This window comes from Vicugna pacos, chromosome 17 (assembly GCF_048564905.1).
Source record: "Vicugna pacos chromosome 17, VicPac4, whole genome shotgun sequence".
Taxonomy (NCBI): domain Eukaryota; kingdom Metazoa; phylum Chordata; class Mammalia; order Artiodactyla; family Camelidae; genus Vicugna; species Vicugna pacos.
In genome coordinates, this window is record NC_133003.1 from 33,424,079 (window position 1) to 33,443,879 (window position 19,801).

Below are 19,801 nucleotides of genomic sequence, written 5' to 3' on the forward strand. Positions count from 1 at the left end.
GGTTCAGGAAACTCTGAGATTTTCCTGGGACATCACAATCACTCTTTCTTCCCTTTTTCAGTGGAAGCAGGTTGTGTTGGGTTTTTTTTTTCATTTCTATTTTATTTTTATTTTGTCCTTTTTAAAAACACCTTTGTTGCAGTGTAATTCCTGTACAGTAAACTACACATATTTCAGATGTACAATTTGATAAATTCTGATAGATGTATGTACCTAGGAAACCACCGCCACAATCAAGATCACTTTTACTACCCAAGAGGTGCAGGTTGTGAACTCTTTTGATTTATCCCTTCCCACCCCCCTTACCTAGCTGTTCATCTTCCGATTTTGATAGGGTTTAGCAAATAAAAAGAAAGGATGTGCATTCGGATATGAATTTCAGATAAACAACAAATACATTTTTTAGAGTAAGTATGTTCCATGCAGTGTTTCAGACATGCTTATAAAACAAACAAACAAACATAAAAACCTTCCCTGTTTATCTGAAATTCAGATTTAATTGGGCGTCCTGTATTTTTTCTGGCAACCCCACCGTGGAATAATACCCTACTTTCCAGTCCTCTTCTTTTTCCTCCCTCACTCACATTTTGGAGGAGACCCGGAGGTAGAGGTCACGGCTGCGGCAGGACTGGGGCCACAGGCCAACCCTGGTAAGTTTCCCGTTCGTCCATTCGTCCCGGGGTCAGGCTCCCGCTCCAGGCTCTCAGTACTTCTCAGGGAGGGCAGGGAAAGGCAGCGCTCCCCAACAACAGCCCCTCCCCGGCTTATAATACATCAGACCCAGGTGTCAGAGACTCTGGGTGGGGCCCGGCACATGCATTTTAAACTTTCCCCCGTGATTCTAATGCACACCCAGACTGACAAGCACTACACAGACCAGTGCCTTGCAAGCTGCTCTGTGCTTATGAACCAACAGGGACCTTGTTCAGTTGCAGGTCCTGACTCTGAAGCCCTGAAGCCCCAGAAACTGCTTTGGCAACAAGTTCCCTGGTGGTGTTGAGGCTCTGTGGGGACCACATCTTGAGCTGTAAGATTTCAGAGCAGGAAAAACTGACTTGGAGAACCTGTGAGTGGCTCCACAATGAATTATCCCTTCTTCCAGCCCCATCTGTATTTCAATTCTTCTGAAACAAACATCATTTTCCACAGAAGTGAATTGCATGTTGGCCAATTAACTGCAAGGTGTCTGAGCCACACTTTCCCTTAGAGGCTGCTGACTGCTTTTAGCTTCCTGGTTAGCATTCTTCTAATGACTGGGATGGATCACAAGTTCACATCTCTGGGAAGAATTCACCAAAAAGGAAGCAAAGACTCTCCGCTCCACTCACCTATACATGCTTTGACCTTTGATTTAGGTCCTAATTTTTTTCCTGACATTTTGCAAAATGATTTGAAGAAGTGCGAAAGCAAACCCATTCCCTTTAGCACCACTACCTCAGGGGGAGAGAAAGAGGAAGGAAAAGAAAACAAAATCCATCCCCCAACCCACTGTTAACCTTACCGGCGACTTCTTGATGTCAGAGACGGCATAATTCCCTTGTGAGATCCATCTGGCAGATTCAGTTAGAGACAGGCCGGTTCCGTAAAGGTTGATGCTGAAACGACCCTGGAATAAATGGCCAACGAAAAAGATTTTTGGTCCACGTGACGTCCCAAGCAAAGGCCACACAATAAAAGGTAACTTGGAGAAAGATACTAATTAATTATGATTGCTGCTAATGATTGAGGGTTTTTTTTTTTTGAGGGGAAGGGGTAAGGGGGAGTTCTGAACCAGGCACTTTACATGCATCATCTCATCCATCCTCGCAAGAGGTCTCTAAGGGGGGTTTCCTTTACGGAGGGGGACACAAAGGCCCTGCGGAGGTGATTAACTTCTCCAGGAGACAGAGAGAGCCCAATGCAGATTTTCCTGACTTCAAAGTCTCGCTCTCAACCACCGCTACTCTGCGTCCCTAGCACAGCAATCCTGATGTTGCTCACAATTATCAGATTCCTTCAGGAACAAAATGCCACAGCGTAATTTTTCTAACAAGATCTCGCTGCCAAAGCTTCCTGGGCTTCAAGCTCCCCGCGGTGCTGAGCACGCCGCGTCCTAAGCTCAGCGGGGCGGGACTTCAAAGGGGAGGCGCGTTCTCGGCAGCGGCCATCAGAGGGCGCGCGCGGCCTGCTCAGAGGACCGCGGGGGACAGGCGGCCGCTTCCAAGCCCAGGGAACTCAGATCTCCCAGACCAGCTCCAGAATTCCTTTCCAAACGTGGCCTCGGATGCTTCCTTCCCCCCAGCCCTCCAAAGACACAGCGCAGCAGAGGGTCTCTTGCTTTCTCCATCTGTTTCTTTCTTTCAAAAATGACTCCGCAAAGGCATCTAAAGTAGATTCTTAAGGTTTCTGACTCCACCATGCACAGTTTTGGAGTTCTGCACCAAAGTGCCAAACCTGGGTGAATTCTTCGCTGAACCTTATGTTCCAGTTCTTGTCAAAATGGCCTTTAATAAATCAAAGAGAGCAGCAAGGTGGAGACTCATATCCAATCGGACCTAGGGCATAAATTCAGCTTTTTCACCTGGACAGAGTATGTATCCTCTAAGAACCTCAGTTTGTCCATCTGTAAAATGGAAGGGAATGAGAGTCCCTCCCTCAGAGCAGTGTAGTGAGGACTAAGAGAAATTGGCCATGGAGTGTATGGCTGGTACCCAGTAGAGACTCAAAAATATTGATATTAGTCCTGCATTTGCTAATTGTTTTATGTGTTAGTTTCCTCTCTCCAATATAATAGTAAGTTTATCGGAGGGAGGAACCTGGTATCGCTTTGTTTATTTTTGTCAATGATGGTGTGTAACATATGACTAGGCATTTGATAGAGTTTTACTAAATGTTAAATCCCAGCTCTTTCGTTCAAGATTTCCAGGACTGGGTGTAATTTGGAGGTTTCCTCTCCATGTGGGTTCCGTAAATGCTTCCTAACGAGAGTTGATGACTCTTTGGGGGCCTTAAATTCCACATCTGTACACAGGGGACAATTAGGATTCCTATTCATAGAAGTGATGGGAGGATCTAGTTTGGTCTCAATCAGTGGGTCTCATCGGAAGATGCTTTTGCTCCCAGGGGACCTCTGGCAGTATCTGAAGACATTTTTGGTTGTCACTTCACAGCTGGTGGGTGGGTGTGCTACCAACAGCTGCTGCAGAGAGACCAGAGATACTGCTAAACACCCCACAAGGCTCAGCATGGTCCCCCACAACAAAGAATTATCCAGCCCAAAACATCAAGCGTGCTGTGGTCGGGGGAACAAATTTATCCTAGATTCCAGACTCTTCCAGCTCTCTTGTGACCTTAGGCAAGTGCCTTACTTTCCCGAGTCCATCTGTCAAGTGCGTTAGTAACATCTAACCTGTGAATTGGCGGGGGGGGGGGGGTGGATTATAGAAGGTATAAAGCACCAAACTCATTACCTGGCAGAAAGTAGGTGATTATTTTAAAAATATTTTTGGGACTTATGACATTGACATGCAGATGTTAGTGGCTGCTAAGTCAAGAGGGCTTCAGTGTCCGTGACTGTGGCTACACTAGTGGCTCTGGACCCTCCCTGCCCATTCCCCAGACCCTGGCTTCTGTGTGGGGCATTAGTCCGCCTGGCCACGTGCCTCTCTTCCTGACATTCCTGCCCTGAGGAGGGTGCCCACACCAGTCAATGCCCAGCCTGTCCTGTTTCCAAGGACACCCTCTTTTCTCCCTCCCTCTCCTGATTCCTGCAGAGACTGCTGGTCCCACCTGTGCTGTGGAAGGTGGACTTGATCTGCTTTGATGTCAAAGTTCTTAGAAGGTCCAGGCTGCTGATCCGGCTTCTAGCTGGCGGATGCCCCAACTGACCTGGGTGTCCAGTGCTCAACACACTGAACACGTAGCCGAGCTTACTACGTGCTCCTCACACCTGCCCTTTCAGAGCAGGGGATAAACAGGAGATTTTGTCCTTATCCACTTTCTGTCTTTTCAAGTTCAGGGATTTGCATTTTCAGCCAGCCCTGGTTGATAATTAGCGTTCTAAAAGTTAAGTGTCATTAGAGGAGTAAAGACCTGCTATCCTTTATCGGTCTAGTCTGGGATATCTTTGCCCCTAAAGGCCTTATCTTCAGGGTCAAAAGGGCATCAGTGTTTTAGCTACCCCACTGCTGATTTAAAAGAGTAAAGGTAATTAAGACGATCCAGAAAGGTTAGCAAAAGATGCACGTCAAAGAGAGGTTTTGTTCTCTGTTTGACAAGGGTGAACACTGCAAAACTCTTGCCTGCCAATGGTATTAGCCAGATGCAGTCTGCCATTGTGGACTGGGACTCAGACACACCTGGGATCAAATCTGGTCTCTTTTGAGCACCAGTGTGGGTTTGGGTTAAGCTGGGGTTTGGGTAAATTATTCAATCTCTCTCTGCCTCAGTTTCCTCATCTGTAAAATGGGGGCATTCTCATAGGCTGCCACAGACGATTAAATGCTACATTGATTTAGAAACACAGAGCACACTGCCTGACGTGGAGTAAACCCTCAGTGCTATTAACATCAGTATTAGTAAAGAATAATGCTGCATCCACTGTGATCAGGCTAACAAAATACACTCTGGCTGTATCTTGAGTTGAGGGCTCTTGGGGAATCCACCCTTACGGGTAAATAGATCCTCAAAGCATCAGTGGGTGATGAGGAAGAGCAGCAGAACTGCCACACAGAGCATCTCTCTGCTTTGATTTCTCTGCAGTTGTAGATCAAAGGACGAGCCAGAGCTCGAAAGGAGTTTGCCGAGTCCTGCTTTCTACAGATTTTTTCCCCTAGAAAAGTGATTGAAACAACTCAACATCCTTCATCAATATAGCTGGTGCTCAATAAATTTCCAAGGAACTGCATTCTCAAAGTATCCAATATGGTTCGAAGAATGGGCTGGAAAAAATATAAAGCAGCCTCTCACTGGCTTCTGTTTTCTCACTGAGCAACTGCTTTAGTGTCAGGGTTTAGCAAATCATTGAGTTCAGCTGTCTATGAATTATTAAAATAACTGAACACAAATTACCTCTTATTTACTTAAGTTTCCCCCAAAGATGTGCATATCGAAGCAAGAAAATCCTGAGACCTTTGAAAAAGGCAGGACCCACCAATCTATAAGCTGTTAAAGGCAGCTCATGTGAATGGGGTGTTTGAAGTCATCAACTGCTCTAAGGAAATGGCACTTCAAAAGTCTTCAATTCCTGGGTAATGGAGAAAAGGCCCTTTTCAGCATTCTGTCCTTTGTTTATTTTCTTTCTCCCCTGAGAGCTTCCTTTTCACTTCTCTAAAATGTTTAGCAATACTTTCTAAAGCTTGGGGCTGAGAAAACACGTCCTTAAAAGAAAATTCAGATGTGTTTGTCTTGGGATGGTCTCTGGGGTTGTGTGTAAATGCATCCTGGGGAGACAGTGCCTGGGATTCAGAGCATCGCCCAGTCCCCAGTCCTAGAACTTGTGAAGGCGCACCAGCAAAGCGGCAAGTTCCCGACGCGGAGATCGACAACAGCTTTGTAAACACCCCGTGTAAACCAGCGAATAAACTGGGGCCAAGTTCTCCCGTCCAGAAGCACCTAAGTCGTTATGTCTGTCATGCTTTCTCCTTGCAGAAGCTTCTTGCAAAGACTGATCCCTGCTTTGTGAAGTGAGTCCAGGAGTGATGACTATAGCCTGTTCCAAAAGGCAAGTCAAAACGTGCCACACCTCTGAGGACACGTGGAGCGGCAGAAGGTAGGACTGCTACTCAGCTGCTCTGCGGGGGAGCGATTCAGCGGGTAACTTTGCCGGTCTAGGGCTGAACACTGCGCATTTAAGCATCTGAAGGAGGAGTGACAGGTTTTCTGTATCAGGAAATACTCCATTTTTAATGGCTGACAGTGGGATGTTGGAACCCACTTGGACTGGATTCTGAGAGCCAACTGTGTGCTTTTCTCCCCACGTCTGCATATAGTGACACGGTTCTGAGATACTGATGGCTTGAAATCGATCGGGGGAGAAAATTTACACCGCAGAAATGGGCAAATGCTATAAGGCACTGCTTTTTTTTTTTTTTTCCTCTTTTCCCTTGGAGAGCCAGCCATTAACCATTTACCAGCATGTCACGGTCTGTATACTATTCACTGTACTTGAACATCGTAATTTGTTTACCCAAACCCTTGCCATCTGACATCTAGTTTGTTTCTAAATTTTTTTTTTTTAACCATTCTCACAGGGGCATTTTTGCTGAATGCGGAAGTTTGGCACATATCTCTGCTCATTTCCTTACGAAACAGGAGTGGGCTGCCCGGATTAGAGGTTGTGAGCATTTGAGGCTGCAGATGCAGGTGGCCAAATGGCCTTCCAGAGCAGCTGTTCTAATTAGATTTGCAGGAATGGAGGCGGCCGAGGGTCCCCTGGGGCAGGGTGGGATGTGGATCTCTGGTGGTGGCGGGGGTCGGGGGGGCACATACCTGTGGGCACTTGGCGGCACTGTAGCAGTCCCCAGCGGTGGCAAAAGGGACTGGATGTCCTTCGCTTGTCCTGGCAAACTGTAAGTCCGTGGCTGTGGGGTTTTGCAGGAAGGGTTAAAAGGAGCAGAAGGGTGAGAGTGGGAGGAAGAGGTCGGGAAGGGGTAGGGTGTTCACATGGAGACAGAAGGGAAGAAGAGTTAGAGAAATAATAAGAGGGAATGGGGCAGGAAAAAAAAAACCCAATCTGAAATACAACTAATGAGCAAACAGATACACGGGTGCACATGCTTTCCTTCCACTATAGCTGTGGTTCTGAGCACCTCCGTCCCTGAGTTTTACCAGCACTGATGTCCCCTCACAGTATGGAAGCCAAAAGCGGGGTTTAAGATGCCTTTGGAATCAATTCCTGTATAAACAAACATGTGAATCACCTCACTTAAATGTAGTGTAATCGTATGACTGTGAGTCTCCTGCAGACAGCAGCCTCCAAGCTGGCAGGACAAGGAGAGAAATAAGCCAGCAAAGTATTTCCAGCTACTCAGCAGTGACTCCCCGAGGCTCACCAGAGCTCCCGGGGCCCTGGCACTGTGACTGCCCAAATGTGGAGCAACTGGAACCCACATCTTGAAAGTATTAATGGCAGTTTCTCAAGTTTGGGGTTTACTTGTAGTTAAAAAAAGAAAAAAGCCAATGAAAACAACGCTCATGTTCTTAACCCTCGTGAAGCTCCTGAGAGCAGTTCTGCAGATGGGGAAGGCAGAGGGGTTCTGGAGGAGGCCGACTGAGAATCTTGCAGACTCTGGTGGAATTGGAGACCAGAGGCAGCTTTCTGTTTTGTCTTTTGGGAAGAGCAAAAGACGGCCTTACTCTTTCTGCAGTTTGGTGGGAGGGAAGTCTGAGCCCCCATCCCACAAGGCCGGGGCCCTGCCTGCTCCAGCCTGCAGAAGCCCCGGGTCTCAGCTGGTGTTATCTAAGTGGGAGGCTGCACCCCCTGCCCTCAGCCCTCATCAGTCTTGCTGAAGGCAATTAACAAATAGTGTGGTACAAATCACGCTGAATCTACCTCCAGAGGAAAGCAAGGCAATATTATGGGAATCATGCTAATGAAGAAAAGTTAATTATTCATCATTTCTGTTTCTCCTCTATTCCAGGGAACACGGTGGACACGTGAGCTGTCTTTAACCACTCCTATGATTAATGTCCCTAACAACAATGCAGCATTGGCCAGACTATGAAATCAGCCCACATGCAGGCGAGCTGAAAGAAAGGTAATTCTGTCCTCCATTTTTCTTCTGTAAATCGACAGAGAAAATTAGTTTTGTGCCCATGTGTGTATGTGTGTGTGTGTGTGCGTGCACACATGCATACACCGTGCTGGTGGGAGCCCAGGGAGGGGGCGGTGAATGTTGCTACGTAAATGTCATAGCTTGGGGGTCTGTATCTGCCATTTCTTCTCCCTTAAAAACTTCTCCTGCCCTTGCCTTGCCCACCCTGATACCTGGGGCTCACTCCCACCTGGTCTTAAGGGGGCAATTTCCATGTCATATTTTGGGAGATGCTGCCCTCACATCCCCCACCGCAGTGGTGCCCCTTTAATTCGCCCCAGCCACTCCATTCATTCATCGCGAAGCTGATGGAGCATCTCTCCGTGCGAGGCACTTCCCAGGCACTGGGGAAAGTATAGGTCCAGCAGTGATCAAAAGGAGTGACCCCCAGCCTCAGGCAGCTTAGACCAGGACTGTCATCACTAGACCCTCAGTTTCCCTGATGTCCTCAGTGCCTCAGCCCAGCCCTGGGGCAGGATGTGCCGCCGTGTGAATGGAGACGTGGATGAACATGTTCCCCATAGGACGTCCCACGGAACTTACTTATGATCTGCATGGTGGTCAGGTCTATTCTGATCTTCTGGAAGCTGGAGAACCCAGCCGCCGTGTAGTCCTTCCGGCACTGGCAGTCATCGCGGCGGCTCCCGTTGTAGGGACACTCGGTTGGGTTGTGCAACCTACGTCACAGACAGAACATTCCGGTGAGGGGGGGAAAGGCATTTCTGAGGATCTCCAGGAGTCTAGGCTCTTCTGAGCCTGAGCCCTCCTACCTGTGCCCGTAAACCTCGGAGAAGTTCTCAGAGTCGCCGTGGACCAGGGTCATGTACTCCTTGGGGTGGTCAGAGTGCATCCCTGCACAGAATACCTGAAAGGCAGACCAGGAGTACCCCATGGAGGGCGGCCTGGCAGTGGGACCGTGCCAGCCACAGCCACTCTGAAGCCATTCAAGAAATAATGACTGAGCCCCCACGTGTACCTTCAGGAGCTTTCCCGTGACGACCAGGAAGTATTCCCCATCTTCACTGGCACCTTTCAGCCTTTTCACCTCCTTGCAGTTCTGGGGTAACTCGCCTGGAAGACACGAACCACCAAAATGGAATGAGTTACACGAGTCACACTCACAGGTGTCTGCATAGGGGCCGATCTCTTAAAAATATATCCTGCATTTCTGAAAAGGGCCGGCAGACACATCAATAACAAAACCTGTTCTTCGAGCTCCAGAAAGATGGCTTTAGTGGGTCGACTTACAGTTATAGATATTGTGGCAGGTTCTTCTTTCTTCTGGCTTCAAGTCAGCGGGGCACAGGTGGCTGGGCTGGTCCTCATTGGTGAGACACTGCACGGACCTGTGCATCACTCCGACGCCGCAGGACACGGAGCACTGTAAGGAGACGGGGCTCAGTGATGTGGCTCTGGGACCCCGGAGGTAGAGGCCCCTCGTGGTGTGGAGATCAGAGCCTGAGGGCTCATACGGGACCCCATGTTGCCAAAAAGAAATATCTGACACCTACTGAGCACTTACTGTGGGCCCGTCTCTGTGCTCAGCTTTCTACACACACGCCTATATATATGTACCTACGTATGTACTCATACATACGAGATGTCTATACACCACTTTCTCATCTAGGGCTCACAGTCGCCCTGTGAGGTGGCACAAGCATCATTCTATTTTACAGGATGGAGAGCAGCGCTCAAATGTTAAGAAATTTGTTAAAGGTCATGATGGAGCAGGACTCAAACACTGATCACTTTCAACTGGTCCCAACTGTCGTGTGATCACTCTGCTGCACTGAAAGCCTCATGGTCAGGAACCAGGGGGCTGGGGCAACTTTCCAGGGAGGCCCCAGTTTAAAATATCCTGACTTGTTGGAGCCCTAATGCAACCAAGAATTCCTGGCGTACAACTTACAGACGTCTTAGCAACAGAAGCCACACCAACTAACGCCTCTGTAACCCGTATGAAGCGACAGACAAGAGTTCTGGGTGCTTTTTAAATGGCGATAAAATACATGTAACTTAAAAATTCACCATTATCACCCAAGTGCTTTTGATGCGTTCATTCATTTCATCTTTGCAAGCACTTGTTCTGCAGGTGAGAAACTGACACAGGGACGTTTGGCACGTTGTCCAAGGTCATTCAATTGGGAAGTGGCAGACCCAGGAATGAGACAGAGGCTGCGTGGCTTCAGGGCCCCCCTTCTAAGCACCAGCCCAGACGGCCTAGCCACAGAGAAGCCTCCGTTTCCCATCGGCCCATTTCAAGATGCTAATGTCCGGGCTGCTCCTGGAAGGCGGTTACTTAGGACAGCTCAGGCAGGACATGTTTAAGACGGGGTTTGATATCCAAAAGCTTTCCAATTGGATCACTCAGTCATCTACTTACGCTCCCCCAGTTGCCGACTCTCCAGGTGGCCGAGACCGGGCACTCCTGCAGGTAGCAGGCCTGGACGCTGGGCGGCTGCGTGCCCGGGCAGTTGACGGTGGTTTGGTAGCTGTACTCGTAATTCTCCTTCCCGGTGTAAATCTCACTACAGGAGACAAGCCTTTGTTTGTAGCCCTTTCCACAGGTCACTGAACACTGAGAAGAGAGGGGTTGGGAGCAGAGGTTGGAGCAGGGCCTGGGGGCAGCCACAATAGGCCCCTGACCCTCCGCATCGAACGCTGACCCCGGGACAACGCGGCCGAAAGCCCTCACTTTATTAGCTTATTATGCAGTGCGGGCAGCAGTCACCGAGCGCACGGGAGACGTGCAACCCTCCAGGAGCCTTCCGGGAGCGAATGCTTGCACTACATCCTCTTGGCCCCCACTGCGGGTGGGGCCGCCTGGAGCCCCTGCTCTGGATTTCAAGAGCAGAAGGGGGTGGGGGGGAGGCGCTCCAGCTGTCATGGGGTCCACTCACAGCATCCACGGCCTTACATGCTGCTGACAGATCATCCTTTTCCAAACCCACAATGACCTCATCTGAGAAGTTTCCAAGTGGGATGGAGAGAGAGCCAGAGACCACCTGAGTGCGAAATCCAGGCACTTCTCCAAAAGGGGTTAGTTTTCCTTCCCTACTCTTTGGTTTCCCTTCCCATCTGCCCAGTATTTAATTTCCTTCTCTCTCCCTGGCTCTGTATCTAGACTGAAATGTTACCTTTCTACTTCCCTCTCTTTCTCTTTCTCTAAATCATACAGGCATCTAGGCCTTTGGTCAGAATGATACAGCATTTAAAAATATCAGGACAATATAGAAAAGGAGAAGGAGAAAGTATTTTACTAGTGTCTCAGCTCCCTTCTGTGATGGGACAGCTAATTGGTTATTTATAAGATTTTATTTTATATTCAACCTCCCCAGCTAAATATTTTATATAATATATTATTTTAAAAATAAAACTGAATCAACCAACAAGTTTAGTTTTGATGATATCTGGGGGCAACATCATCAAACAACTGGCCATTCACCGTGAAAATGCTACTTCAATTTAAGATAGTGTATTGGGATTCTTGAGATCAAAGGCTCTTTGAGGAGCCAGATGAACCCCAGAAACAGTATGCGGCATGCGGTGTGTTTTGCTTTTCCTGGGGTGCGGCACCATCCATTCTCACTCACTACTGAAAGCCAGTGTCTCTCTTTCCTGGTGTCTCCTGAGCTGTTGTTCAAGCTACGTGGCTTTCCTCTCTGGTCACTTTTCCGGGGGGATGGTCCCCTTGACGAGGTCCTGGAGGGACGAGGGAACAAACCCAGCTGCAGGCACACACAGCATCCCTGGGCCTTCCCTTCCAGCTGGCTCGGGGCCTGGAAATACCCCACGTACATTTCTTCATTCTTTGGCTGCCGCTATTCCAACGCCCAAAGGCCCAGCTGACGCCAAGCCAGGGCAGGGTGAGGCTAGTCCGAGGTGTTTCATGTGTGGATGGATGGCTTACAAATGCTGTCTGTTCAAGGTGTGGCTATTTTAGAGTGTCTAACCCAGTGCCTGCATGCCTCGGTCTCGGTCTGTACTAATGTAAACAAGGCTGGATGTTGGAGAAGGCAAGTGCTAAGACCCTTTGCCCTGACCAACCAGGAGCAAAAGCAGCCCGCTGGCCATTTACATGGGGGAGGCAGTGGGAGACTGGCATTTACTGACAGAACTGACCCCCCAGGATGGTCAGGTTGTATTCAGAGGCCTCTGTGTCTCTGAAGAAAAAAAAAAAACTGGACAGAACACATACTCTTTAGTAGCTGTTAAGAGCATCCTGAAAATGTTGATGGCTTCTGGCTTCCTTAATCCATTCAGCCCAGAGTTTTGAAATAAGAGGCTCTCATTTCTGGGGAGGGGAGAGGGGAGAGGGAGGGCTGCCCTTACTGCTGACTCTTTACGCTTTGGTGCCCTGTGCATGTTTCATCCTGAGCATGGATTACTTTTCTGATTAAATAAAACAACAGGAATGTGGGCTCCATCCATGAGTGATACACTTCAGGCCCAACAGGGAAATGCATGTGTCAACCACCCAACACACGTACCATCTAAATGCAAATATTCATCCCATTAAAACATGAACTTGCTACCTGGTCAAACTTTGACGAGACCCCAGTGACAGCAAACACCTTCACTGTGAGCTCAGATACTCCCCTTTCACATCTCTGAATTCTTTTGGGCAAAGGACAACTTGTGTTAAGGTTATAGGTCTTTGAGTATTTCAAAATTTCATGAGGTTTGAAAATATAATATAATCGTGGGATTATTACTATTTGTTAAAAATAAAAAGTGTCTAGGGAGACATAGTGTACAAGAGGACATAAGGAAAAACAGACACTTGAAATTCCTTGGATATTATAGAAAGTTATTTTGTTCCTCTGGATCTGAGGTTGTTAAATGGGCAACCCACATCTGGCCCATGAAAGTATTTGGCTTACTCCATACAATGTTTTAAACAAATAATTTGAGTTTGCATTTTAAGATTAGGAAATCTTGCATAAAAGTCTCTATTTTTGTCCTGTCTTAAGACATCAGATTTGGTAACAGTGGATCTATGTTTCTGCACAGTCTCTGCTGGGGTGGAAGAGAGCCTGGTCCTTTATACATCATGTACTAGTTTGTCACAGTCTCCACCATTCCCTATTGCCTCCCTGATGCTAAGACATTTTCTTATACTTTCTTCGGGCACCTACAGGCAGCACATGAATTTGCAGCCCTTGTCATAATTCCTTGCTAATTGTACTAATAGGACATCAAAGTGAATCACAGAATGTAGAGTTGAGAGTTGGGGAGTTAGACACCATCTCATGCATCTCCCCCAATTTGCACACATAGGGCTCTGGTCCAGGAAGGCTGAAGGACTTGTCTGAGAACTCCCAGGTCTCAGTGGTGGAACTGGCAGGTGGGTGTGAGTCTCCCACCTTCCTGCCCTCATCATTCTGTTACTCTCTGGCCATCGCTGACCTGAAGGCAGTTACAGAATCCCCAGGATCGTACCTCCGACCATTCTCCTGTGATCCAGACATACTCGCAGGGAGGTAAACTACAGCTCTCACGATCCACAGGCCGCGTGCTCATGTCACAGTGTACACCGTGAACCTCGCCACCTTTGTCCGTATTCACACACACCACTTTGCGGTACCTGGAGCCTTCGCCACAAGTCTTGGTGCACTGTTAAAGACAGACAAAATTGGTGGTGAAATGGAAGGATAATAGATGATTTCTCATATCCTCTTAGTGTAATAGCTTATTTTCCTGTCTATGTATCGTTTAAGACTGGGAGATCACTGAGATTAGGGATTATCAGAGAACTCATTATTTTACCCCCATTACTTAACAACGTAACAGAGAAGAACAAACCTGACTCCATATTGGATCTACCCCCTCGTGTTCTGTTGCCTGTACTTAGTCATGCTGGCTCTGCACCTTTCATAAAAGAATGTTGCCTACAGCCTGAAATATACATTATAGCCCATTCTCAAGGCTCTGACCTTTAAAGGCATAACACTTATCCATTCATATAAAGATAAAAAGTTACAGAACAGAACAATTGTCTGGTTGGAGGTTTATAGGAACATTGTGACCAGACAGAGAGAGCTGCAAGGACAACGGTGTCCTGCACCAAGAACCTTGCAAAACCAGTCACACCTCCTTCCCTTTTAGTATAAAAGAAACGTGAATTCTAACTTGGGTAAGATGGTTCTTTGGGACACTAGTACACCATCTTCTTGGTCTGCTGGCTTTCTGAATAAAGTTATTATTCCTTGGCCCAACACCTCATCTCTCAGTTTATTGGCCTGCCGTGCAGGGGGCAGTATGAGCTTGACTTGGTGACAACAACACTGTTCCTGGCACAGTGATCAGCATTCAGTAAGTGGCTGTCGGAGTGAAGCAATGGAAGGGTGAATAAATGAATCTCAGGTTTGGAAAGGACATTAAGGCCTGATATCTTTACCCATTCAAACACTGAATCTCTTTAAAACTCAGGGCCAAAGGGTGTTGAAATACCTGCAGAGCCAGGGAAGTTATTCCCTGTCCGGGTGGCCCATTTCATCTTATAACACGGGACTAAACCTATCATCTCTGCTGACTCCAGCCTCTTGTCCTAGTTGTCAATTCCAGGGGAGCATAAAGGACAAATTTCATTTCCCTCAAATAACCCCTTCAGGGACTTGAAGAGAGCTTTCCTGTGGCCCTGACAGCCTTTTCTTCTCCACGGTGAACTGATTTCATCCCTCAATCATTCAACCAATAATCACCAACTTCCTAGGAAACGTCAGGCTCTGGGATGAACAGGAGTGGACAGGAATAGCATAGCTCCTGCCCTCAGAGAGGAGCTGAATTTTAGTAGCAAAGATGGACGTTAAAGAAGTAGACAGCTAGGTAGCAAGATTTAGCCATTACGTTAATTTCCATTTTTTCAGATGAATGAACTGGGACTTAGCCTAAAGAACTTATCTCAGGTCATCCATCTCTTTGGAAGGTGGAAGAGATAGATATTTTTATTTCCATAAACCAAGTGGGGAAAACAGAGCAACTGCTATGAGCCATTCTAGGATCATCTCTGTGCTGACTACAAATTCCTCATCCTCTTTGCTTTAACCAAAGGCAAACCCCACCTTAGAAGTTTTACCTTAGTTATCAGTGTGGTTAAAGGTCTCCCACAGCTTGTCGTAGCGACAGCATGTGTGTCACCCAACATTCCAAGGCTCTAGGTTTATGTTAGAAAGCCACTGTAACCAACCTGTGTCAAGGACAGCTTAGGTCTCCTCCAACCAGGGATTACAAACGCTGTTGCCCCTTATTCTTATCCAAATACTGTGAGCCTTTGCTGTTCACATAATGTCTTAAACTTTCTCCTTTCAGTCTCTTTAGGGAGGGCTGTGGACCCCAACGCTCCTTTTTACCTCTCACATGTCTCCTTCAAATTTTACTACCTGCCTCACCCCAAAGGCATCTGAGTTTGGAATCCAGTTTAACTCAGACATATCCTTCCTGAGATGTCTCTTGCCTTTCTTCTTCTTTTTCTCTTCATTTTAACCATTTTAAAGTGTGCAATGCAGCGGCATTTAGTCATTGGCAATGTTGCGCAATTATTAGTAAGTAATTCCAGAACATTTTCATCACCTCAAAAGGGAACCCTCGACCCATTAAACAGTCACTCTCCATTTCCCCTTCCTCCTAGCCTGCAGCAGCCACCAATGTGATTCTGTCTCTAGGGGTTTGCCTGTTCCGGGTGTTTCACAGAAATGGAATCATGTAACGTGTGGTCTTTTGTGTCTCGCTTCTTTCATTTAGCATCGCGCTTTCAAGGTCCTTTCATGTTGAGTGTGGGTCAGTTCTTCCTTTTTATGGCTGAAGAATCCACTGCATGGATGTACCACATTTTGTTGACTCAAATGTTAATGGACGTTTGGGGGGTTGCCATCTCTTGGCTATTATGAAGAGTGCTGCTATGAGCAGTCTTGGGCAGGTTTGAACACCTGCTTTTAATTCTTTTGGGTGTATCCTTAGGAGTAGAAATGCCGGGTCATCTGGTATACCTGTGCCTGTGTGACCTGCTTTGCTCTTTCAGAAAGCAACAGGGATGTGTGGTGTGTCCTGGTCATCCCTTATCATTTGTAAACTTAACTCAAAATTTCTGCTGCTTTGGAAGCAAACCTCAACGTCTAGAGTGTGGAATCATTCAAAATTTTTCTGGAGCACAAAGACAAATAGGAAACAGTGTGAAATGAGCACAGAGGAGCAAATCTCCTCCCACCAGTGCCGGAGTCTGGCTGAGCCAAGTGACTAGCTCAGTCCTGGCTCAGCAGTTCTGGGGGTTTCTCTTTCCCTGGAGAATGCTGGGAACCACTGTAAAGGAATAATGTTTTTGTTCCTTTGTTTAAAAAAAAAAAAGCACCGAATGAGTTAGAGAGCCACTGAATGTTACAAAAACAAAACAAAACAATGGTTAATCTGTGATGTGTAGATCTATGAAGAAGATACACTTAACTCCTCCTAGAAAAAGTAATTCCTTAGAAAATCAGGACGGAGGTGACTCAGAGAAGACCAGGATTATTGAGCAGCCAACCTGCTCTAAACCTTCCAGTGCTCTCTTTCATTTTCACTGATCCATTGGGCTTTAATCTGTATCAATAAGTAACAGTTTAGAGCAGAAAAGCAAGGATTACTAAATACTTTCTGCTTGCTAAGTGTTTCTCCCCTGGTCTTAAATAATGGTTAACTGCCATAAAAATATTTTGTGAATGGTGGAACAGGGAGTTGGGAAACCTTACCTTGAATATAACTTTTAGAAAAATTATACTAAGTAAATAAATGAGTTGCCCAGTGGTTTGAAATTAGTTAACCGCAGCTCTGAAAATCACTTAGCATGGCTTTTCTCATGGATTTTTAAATCCTAACGAGAGCACGGGGGTTGGGTAATCAGAAAGCAAATCCAGCCCACCCTATAGGATTTTATCAGCTTTCAGTAAAATCCCTTCTCCCACCCACCAAGGATTTATGACTCTTTCTTCTGTCTTGGAATATAATCTAGAATGTTCTGAAAAACAGTGGGAGAGCTCAATTAACCTTATTTTAATTTCCAAAAGACTTTTTTTTCAAATTTCATTATAGCTTTGAGAAAAAAACTATACCAAGTGTGTAAGTCACACCACCAGCCTCTCTATTGCAGCACAGGCTGCAATTCAGAAATCAAATATCACAACCCTGCGTTAACCTGGGCAGCTTGCCCACTATCTCATCGGCCACGTGTGCCTTGAGACGTGCTGAAATTAACAGGGGGGAAATAACTTTCAAGCTTTGCGGGTGAGGAAGATTAAAATAAACTTTTAAGGTACTATTTTATTTAGCTAGGTTGGTTACCCGCAGGGTGATGGTTTAAAAAGGGTCATTAAATGCAATGGGTAGACATCATCTTTCCTTAAAGACTGTGATCAAGTTACTTTGCATTTTTTTGTTGAGATGCCCTAAGCATGGGGGAAGAGAATCACTTTGTATGTACCTGCTCAGCCTTTTAAGGTTATTGATTTTCCCCCTGGATGAAAGAATCTGTCATGTCCTTTCTAGGGCCAGGCTACCTTGTTGGAAAGTGGGTGATCAGACCAGTCAAAGAACAAATGTAGAACTTGACAGCAGAGTGTCCTGAATGTGCTACAAAGTCTTTTGCCAAAAGGAAGAGGAGGTACAAAATCCATTTATCTAACGTTGTTTGAAATTAAAAAAGAAAGAAGCAATCTTCAAATTATCAACTGGTTCATTGTAAAAGTCAGGTATATGGAGTTTGGACATCTTTGCCCCCAGATAGTATTCTTACAAGGGAAAAAGGCAGAAATAATACTATGGAGACAGCTCGTAACTCATTCATTCCCTCATTCAACCAATACAGGTGGACGTCAGAGACATTGTGGGTTTGGTTCCAGACCACCACCAATGAATATCACCATAAAGTGAGTCATATGAGTTTCCTGCATATAAAAGTTATATTTATACTATAATCTACTAAATGTGCAATAGCATTATGTCTAAAAACACAATGTACATAATTTAAAAATAATTTAATGCTAAAAAATGCTAACCATCACCTCAGCCTTCAGTGTGTAGTAGTAGTAACATCAAAGATCACTGATCACAAATCACTGTAACACACACAATAGAGAAAAATTTTGGAATATTGCAAAAAATACCAAATGTGACACAGAGACACAATGAGCAAATACTGTCAGAAAAATGGTGCAGACATACTTGCTCAACTCACGGTTGCCATGAGCCTTCAATTTGTAAAAAAAAAAAACAACCCAAAAAACAAAAAAACAAACACCCTGAAAAAACCAACACACAGTACCTGCAAAGTGCAATAAAGTAACACACAAGAAAATGAGGTCTGCCTGTTTGCTATGTGCCACGGTCTGTGCTAGGCACAGGGATACAGCCCTGGCATCTTCCTACTCCCCTTCTCTCTCTGTTATGACACCTGGGTGGCTGCTCCTCCCAGCTTGGGGTCCATGTGTCAAGACTGGCTAACTGGTGACCCTTGAGGTGTACACTCAGGGCCGCCTAGAATGGCCGTGTGAGCAGGTCTGACGTTCATAACAGACAGTGTGATGCAGGTAGCAGCCATCAGCTGTGACAGCGAGGGAAGAGGAAGGACCAGGGGCTAGGATTCCCACAATGCTGAAAGGGGTGCCTGGGCAGTGGCAGAAGAGGTGGAGCTGAGTTAAGTAGGCACGGGGGAGATGGAGACATGAGGGCACTCTCAGGAGGGGCTCGGCATGCATGGATGCAGGTGGCTGCTACGGGGAAGTGGGGTAGGGAAGTGACTCTAGCAGTTTGGGGCTGTTAAGGCCTTTGGTTTGAACCTAAATAAGCAATTGTCCAAGGAAGACATACAAATGATCAATGGGCACATGAAAAAATGCTCGATATCACTAATTATCAGAGAAAAGCAAATCAAAACTACAATGAGGTATCACCTCACACCAGTCAGAATGGCCATCACTCAGAAGTCCACAAATGACGAATGTTGGAGAGGCTGTGGAGAAAGGGGAACCCTCCTACACTGCTGATGGGAATGCAGGTTGGTGCAGCCACTGTGGAAAACAGTATGGAGAGTCCTCAGAAGACTAGGGATAGACTTACCATATGACCCAGGAATCCTGCTCCTGGGCACATATCCAGAAGGAACCCTACTTCAAAAAGACACCTGCACCCCAATGTTCATAGCAGCAGTATTTACAATAGCCAAGTTATAGAAATAGCCTAAATGTCCATCGACAGGTGACTGGATAGAGAAGGTGTGGTATATTTATACAATGGAATACTACTCAGCCATAAAAACAACAACATAATGCCATTTGCAGCAACACGGATGTCCCTGGAGAATGTCATTCTAGGTGAAATAAGCCAGAAAGAGAAAGAAAAATACCATATGAGATCGCTTATATGTGGAATCTAAAAAAAAAAAAAAAAAGAACATAAATACAAAACAGAGACTCATAGACATAGAATACAAACTTGTGTTTGCCAAGGGGGTGGGGGGTGGGAAGGGACAGACTGTGATTTCAAAATCTGTAGATACTGACAGGCATATGCAGAATAGATAAACAAGATTATACTGTATAGCACAGGGAAACACATACACAAGATCTTGTGGTAGCTCACAGCAAAAAAAAATGTGACAATGAATATATGTATGTTCATGTATAACTGAAAAATTGTGCGCTACACTGGAAATTGACACAACATTGTAAAATGACTATAACTCAATAAAAAAAAGTTAAAAAAAAAGCCTTTGGTTTGAGATGGGGATTCCAGAAGGAGGGGCAGAGAACAGGTCATGAAAGGCTTGTAAATTTTCTATACTACTTAGGAGAAAATCCAAGCCCTTGCCCCAGCTTATGGAGGTCATCATAACCCAGGAGCTCCTGCGGGTTGAACCTCATTTCAGCCTTCTGGTCCCTTTGCTTGCTCTGCTCGCAACACGCTATCCTTTTGTCCACAATCACACTGGACTCTGTCCTTCCTCTTTCTACCTAGAATCACCCCTTCTTGCTCTTGCCCCT

The 19,801-nt window shown here is 46.2% G+C and overlaps 1 protein-coding gene across 1 annotated transcript in view; it reads right to left on the minus strand.

Moving 5' to 3' along the window:
- ADAMTS9 (ADAM metallopeptidase with thrombospondin type 1 motif 9) overlaps positions 1-19,801 on the minus strand; it is a 155,988-nt gene that overhangs the window by 11,740 nt on the left and 124,447 nt on the right. The window contains exons 31-38 of the mRNA XM_006196467.4: positions 13,236-13,409; positions 10,177-10,371; positions 9,042-9,174; positions 8,770-8,864; positions 8,564-8,658; positions 8,337-8,470; positions 6,469-6,560; positions 1,502-1,606 (exon numbers count right to left, since the gene is read on the minus strand). Coding sequence (XP_006196529.1) covers positions 1,502-1,606; positions 6,469-6,560; positions 8,337-8,470; positions 8,564-8,658; positions 8,770-8,864; positions 9,042-9,174; positions 10,177-10,371; positions 13,236-13,409 — 1,023 coding nt within the window. The remainder of the gene's footprint in view (positions 1-1,501; positions 1,607-6,468; positions 6,561-8,336; positions 8,471-8,563; positions 8,659-8,769; positions 8,865-9,041; positions 9,175-10,176; positions 10,372-13,235; positions 13,410-19,801) is intronic.